Source organism: Octopus sinensis, linkage group LG14 (genome assembly GCF_006345805.1).
Source record: "Octopus sinensis linkage group LG14, ASM634580v1, whole genome shotgun sequence".
In the NCBI taxonomy this organism is placed as follows: Eukaryota; Metazoa; Mollusca; class Cephalopoda; order Octopoda; family Octopodidae; genus Octopus; species Octopus sinensis.
The window spans coordinates 59,583,879-59,590,926 of NC_043010.1; the positions used below are offsets into that span (position 1 = coordinate 59,583,879).

General features: G+C 32.9%; 2 protein-coding genes across 2 annotated transcripts in view; both read left to right on the forward strand.

Moving 5' to 3' along the window:
• The window catches only part of LOC115219393 (protein dachsous-like), an 85,403-nt gene that overhangs the window by 27,549 nt on the left and 50,806 nt on the right, over window positions 1-7,048 (forward strand). The window contains exon 11 of the mRNA XM_036509392.1: window positions 4,299-6,101. Within this exon, the coding sequence (XP_036365285.1) occupies window positions 4,299-6,101 (1,803 nt within the window). The remainder of the gene's footprint in view (window positions 1-4,298; window positions 6,102-7,048) is intronic.
• LOC115218999 (protocadherin beta-15-like) overlaps window positions 482-7,048 on the forward strand; it is a 58,191-nt gene continuing 51,624 nt past the window's right edge. The window contains exon 1 of the mRNA XM_036509268.1: window positions 482-952. The gene's annotated coding sequence lies outside the window, so the exon portion shown is untranslated. The remainder of the gene's footprint in view (window positions 953-7,048) is intronic.

A 7,048-nucleotide genomic window follows, 5' to 3' on the forward strand; every position in this document is an offset into this window, starting at 1 on the left:
TTAGTCTTCTACCTGGCCAGCTTGTCAACCATCCTACCCATGCATGCATGGAAGACAGACATTAAACAATAATGATGATGATGATGGTATATATATACATATATATATATATATATATATATGCTTGTGTATGTGTGTTTCAGGAATCTATGGTGGTGCCCCACCCGATGTATCAAGCACCAGTGAGAGAGACCATTACCAAGACAGATATGTGAAACCTCCAGAGAGACAGTTACCTTCAACACCAGATGTTGTTGTCAGTTAAGTGAGGCTGAGAAAGGAACACAACAGAAATAATATCACCTTCAACATTCACACAACATTTAAAACAACAGAAATATTACAAATATAAATTATATAATAAATAATGTTACATATTAATAATTGCAGAAAATGTATTTTACTTAATTTACATAACAAAAAATCTTTAAATCCTGTATGGAAATGTTAGTTTAGAATTAGGTCAAACACAGTAACTATTACTGTCAATATTGTATTTACATTTTAAATTACACACACATTAACAACATCAGCCATATTTTGTTAATATAACCTCTCTGTTCTAAGGATTTCTATGTCAGTCTCTCTCCACATCAGACATGTTGGTGTTATATAGACTTATCATGGCTGACTGTTTGTGGAGCTGATTGTGTGTGTTCTCTCACTACTCTGTCTTTTCTGTGAGGGGAAACATAACATCTAATCTGAGTGAGGCTGGAGTAAGCATCACCCATCTCTCACTTATGCACACACACACACACATTAAACATCACACATCCACAAAGGAAGACTGAGAGGGAACTGCTGGTTCCCACTGACTCACCACCAACACTATTCCATCAACATGAAGCCATTGTCACACCATAGCAGCAGTGACACAGACAACCATTAACAACAGAACATTGGGACCAAGTCACAGTTTATACAACAAAGGATTTTACACACAATGAAGGTAAGTTTATTGTTCAATATTATTTATTCAAATTACATGAAATAATGATTTCATGTTTGCTTGTATTGTAGCCTCAAAATGTAATATTCTGTTGGTGGCCATATTAGATTTGCATTAGTTCTCATTCATTGTCCTCTTTACCAACATGGCTATTAAAATATTTTGCAAGAAAAAATATAGTAAAAGAAGAAAAGAATATTCAATTCTTGCTGTATACACTGTTCAAAATATTTGCTATCATTTTTGATGTATTCACAATAATTATTTTGCGTATCATATTATAGTTTTACCTAATCACCCAGTCTGACATTGTATGGTTTAAGGGCTTAGTAAATATTGAATAAAGATATCAGTGAATTATATATACCCGTCTAGGTTTTATTTTACATCCGTATTATCTAACTAGAAGTAAATAGATCGTGAAGTATAATATTTTGATAATGGTGTCTGTTATACACACGCCACACACACGCACAAACACACATACACACACACACACACACACACACACACACACACACACACATGCACACACACACACACACACACACACACACACTCACTCACATAGTGTAAGTATAGTGTTCTACATAGAGCTATCTCAACATTATATACTCTATAATAAATATCTTTAAATCTTTATTTTGATCTCTATGTCTATTGATGGCTTCACTTTGATGTTAAAATAATGTCTTGTTAATTTAGTTTCTGTGAACTTACAGATATAACTGATACTCATTTACAGAAATTTGTCTTAAAAAAATTACTTTTCTGGCTAATTGTGTAGAAATATTTTCATCAAAATAGGTTAGCAAAGCTATAAGCGATCTGTGATTTTGACAAATGTTTAAAGAATATTGATTTCTTGTCACCTGCGACATATTCAGTCTCAAGTCCCTATATGTTGTCACACATTTTCTTTTTTAACACCAATGGATTCTCTATGCAAACAAAATTATGGTTTGATCATTTGCTTCAATGCACTTGGTTATGGTTCTGTTGGGTCAAAGCTGACACAGGGCTAAACAACAAAAAATTTGTAAATCTTCATTTAACAATTAAACACAATTAAACTAATTATGCTGTCACTTATTATTTGATTCATATTTCAAAATAAGTAATTAGAAACAAATTCATCAAGAATTTTGTTTTTAAATTATTTATTTTATTTCCACTCTCATCTGTAGGAAACAAAGGCAGTTTTATTAACCATGTGACTTTATTTAAAATTATCTTGATATTTAAAGGAAAATATTCTGCTATTTTTAAGGTATTCAGCTAAATATTGCCTCAGTATTATGTATTGAAGTAATGGTATACAAACAGAAATAAACTGGTTCACTGTCTTTTTTTAATGTTATTTTGATGATAATTTTATTTAATGTGTGAGTCAGTTAATGAGTAATAATGATTTACCGCCTGTTTAAGGTGACAAGCGAAATATTAAAATAATTAATTCATCTAGAATAGCATATATTATTTATGGGACAATACTGTTTGAACTGAAAATGTTTTACAATATCAAATGGTATTTAGTTTAGAATATAAATCTGAATTTATTTATTGTGTCAAGTCAATATACACATAGAGACTGTCATTTCTATTTCATGTGGGGGAAAGGCAGTAATTTGATCAAGTTTTTAGTGTTGGGTAGAATACCTTGTGGTATTTGTTTCTATTTTGTGTCTTCTGAATTCAAGTTCCACTGAGGTCAATTTTGCTTTTTATCCATCCAGTCCTTGGGCATGAATTGGCAAACTTGTAAGAGCAGTGGACAAAATGCCCTGCATATCAGTTTTGACTCCGTACATACTGTTACTGAAAAATAGATAAATAAATAAACAGTGATTCGTCTGTCAAGAGTGATGAATGACAGATAGTACGAGCAATTAGAAAAACCATTGGAAACTCTGCTTGGTTCAGTGAGAAGATTGACTGCTACCACTGCCAATACTTGAGTAACTTTTACAGCTGTTCATGATCAAGGGAGATCACTCAAAATGTCCTCCTGATTTCCTATTGAATCATGATTATATTTTTTATTTCTCATGTAAAATACAGAAAAATGTCAAGTAATTTAATCTGCTCTCATTTGGCTGTTAACATGCTCATCTTACTTATCTAACGCAAGACTATATTTATGTTATGTGATGTTTTCAAACTATTTATTTGAAAATATGTGTCACTTTTAGTCCAAAAATCATAAAAGATATTCCTGGGAGCCTTAAAATCTTTGAACAGTAAACCAAAATATAAATATTAAATTGGGCTGTGAATGCCAGACTCGGTTTTTGTTCATTGCTGATGAAGCAAAAAGACTGAGGAATGTCTAGGAAAAGAATTTTAGATGGTGTCCTCATCTCTGAAGGCACTTGAACGTGTTAAATATGGTTTTTCACAAATATATTTTATATAAAGCTGCTTTGCGTGACATTGTATATTTTGTAAATATCTAGTTTTTCCCAAGCAGCAGCTTGAATGGATGTAAAACTATTTGAGATTAGTCCAAGCAGTGTTTCATATTGTATTCCATATAAATATATATATATGTACTCCAATTATACAAAATTAGGGTTAATTAAAAGAAATTATAGAATTAGCTATTTTCTTCTTAAATAACTATTACAATACAAAAAACTGTGTTATTGTACAGTCTTGTTTACATAGAGAAGAAAATGAAAGTAAGACTTAGTATAGCAGAATCTATTAATATACTAAACTTGTTTCTATTTCAGACTGAATATTTGAAGTCATCTTCCCTCTTGATACTGTATTAACACCAAGTCCAGAGATGTTGTTACACCTGTGTGTTCTACTAACTTTATTCCACTGTTATCTAAGTGAAGATATCACATACCATGTTGAAGAAGAGAATGGTCCCTATACATATATAGGGGACATTGCTACTGACTTACAGAAATCAGACAGCTCCTTCCTAAAGAATAAAGATTTAATTACATTTAGTCAACTGCAACAAAAGGGAGAACAGGTGTTCAATGTGACGAGAACAGGTAAACTGTACACTGTTGAGACATTGGATGCTGAGTCTGTGTGTAGTTATGAGAAAGAATGTTTTGAAATCGTTAAAGTTGCTGTTCACAAATCCAAGACATTTATGAAGATCTTAAAGATTAAAGTCATAATAGAAGACATCAATGACCACCAACCTGAGTTTCCTCAGAAAGAAATCACTTTGCAGTTTGAGGAAGGAGATGGTAAAGGTATGAAAAAAGCCATACCTAATGCTGTTGATAAAGATGTTGGACATCAGAACAGGCTGATTAAATATAGATTAAAAGATGGTTTTGGTCATTTTTCTTTATCTCAATCAAAATTAGCTGATGAAATATCAACATTAGGAATAATTTTACAAGATAAATTAGACAGAGAAACGAAAGACAGCTACAATATTGAAGTCATTGCTAAAGATGGGGGAACTCCACCAAAACAATCTGTTTTAAATGTTAAAATATCTGTAGAAGATGAAAATGATAATGCACCACAATTTTCCCAAAGTATCTACAATGTCTCTATTGAACATAAACATAAGAAGAACATTCCAGTAGTCACAGTATCTGCCAGTGATTTAGACATTGGCAGGAATGGTAAAATATCTTTCTATTTCAGTCAGAAAACTGATGTGAAGATGAGAAAATATTTTCACCTGAATGAAAATACAGGAATGTTATATTTAGCTAAATCGATAGAATTTGGAAAAGAAGAGAATTTTAAATTATATGTGGAAGCCAGGGATAATGGTATTTCCCCTCTCAGTTCTCTGGCAATCATTCAAATAAATGTCATCAATGAACACAACAATCCTCCAAATATTGATGTGAACTTTATTTCTACACAGAATCACAACACAGCTACCATTCTGGAAGACATCAAAGTTGGTAGTTTCATTGCTTATGTGATGGTCACTGACAATGATGTTGGACACAATGGACAGGTGAACTGTCATATCAAAGACGACACATTCAAACTACAGTCAATGGAATCGAAGGAATATAAAATAGTTCTAAAGAAAGCAGTAGACAGAGAGACACAGGAACATTATCACTTTACTGTGTCGTGTGAAGATAAAGGATTACCTGCTCTGAAAACTGATAAAGATCTGTCAATCCAAGTGTTGGATGTGAATGATGTAGAACCACACTTTACGAAAGACACATTCAAGTTCCTTACCTATGAGAATGACAAAGCTAATTTCCCTATTGGCTTTATCAATGCTACAGACCCAGATATTGGTAAGGGAGGTGAATTGTCTTATTCTCTGAGAAATAAACAGCAATATCGTCTGCCATTCCAGATTATCAACTCTGGCTTTATTTCAACAAACCAGTCTTTAGACAGAGAACACAGAGATTTCTATGAGTTTGAGGTTTTTGTGAAAGACAATGGAAGCCCATCTCTGAATAACACAGTGAATGTTGAAGTGGAAGTATTGGATAGAAATGATAATGCTCCATATTTTACATTTCCTAGTGTTGACCCTTTCACTCTTAATGTCCACTATCATCCACAAAGTAAGAACGACATCACAGTTCTGAAAGCATCTGATATAGACAGTCACATGAATGCTTTTCTCAGGTATGAAATCGTTTCAGGTAACGAGAGACAGTTATTTAAACTGGACTCTTTCACTGGTGTGTTATCTTACTCTCGCACAGTTTACCAAAATGATGCCGGATCATATGAGCTTGAGTTTGTTGTGAAAGACAGTGGTACTCCAGTTCTGTCGGCAACAACTAGTGTGTCTTTGACACTGACTGTTAGTAACAAGACGTCACCAATGTTCACAGCTGTGCACCTACCAAGTGATAACACAATAGATGCTACATTGTTGATTATCATTGTAGTAGCAGCTGTGATAGTATCTATAGCTATTGTGGTTTCTATAACCCTGTGTATTGTGAGATGTAACAATGTGAGAAATAGCTCATCTGAAAGAACAGCAGAAGAGAAACAGGCATACCAATGTCGCAATGAGATGAGACAGTTGATCTATCAAGGTAACAATAGTGTACCTGTGATGTCAGGTAATCGAGGAGAGATGTCGGACAGATATGGTCATTCGAGGAGCCATTACTATCCTGAAGACTGGAAGACATCAACAATGAGCAGATCACTTCAAAAGTCTACAAAGGTAATCTTTACTTGGATTTACTATTTGTTAGTTGTTTATGTTTAATTAAGAAGTATATGACTGGAAGACATCAACAATGAACAGAACTTTACCAAAAAGCATGAAGGTGTGTGGTAATATTCTCTGTTGATAATCTTATAATTATTTACTGAATAGTGGTTTTAAATGTTAGTTATATTCTTAGTCTGTAAATTTTAGAGTTTGTTTCTTCATACTTAGTTTAAACCAATAACATCAATGATGATTGATATTATATATAATATATAATTCTTGGATTTCGTAAAATTTTATATTCTATTAAAATTGCAATGCGACATGAAATAATTTGTTTCTCTAACAGCAGAAATACAGTCAACCCATTGAAGTAACATCTTATGGAGACAACAGACCATCTTCTCACTATCCCACTGACACATTGACCAGTCGTAAGAGTAGTGGACAGTGCTGGAGTGAGCGGTCAAGTAGACAGTATGAAGAAATACCAGCAATGTCAGGTAAAACAAATTTGTTAACATATAGTTATTGGTGCATGTATCATTTTACCCAGTGATATATCTTGGAGTGAATTTTAAAGAAAAACTAGGATTTTGAGGAATTCCCAAATCTTGTTTCTAATTGTTGTATCAGTTCATCTAAAACTTTGCTGAATTAAATTTATAACTTGCATACAGAAATCTATTTTTATTTTGTATTTAATTGTCAAAAGGTATACTGAAGATAGTGCCTGTCTAATATACATGTTGAGATTAATTTTTTCATCATTATTTGTTTTACAGATCACCAATGTCAGTTAATAATTATTGTCTCTGTGAATTCTGTAATAATCTTATTTGATATATGTGTGTGTTTCAGGAATCTATGGTGGTGCCCCACCCGATGTATCAAGCACCAGTGAGAGAGACCATTACCAAGACAGATATGTGAAACCTCCAGAGAGACAGTTACCT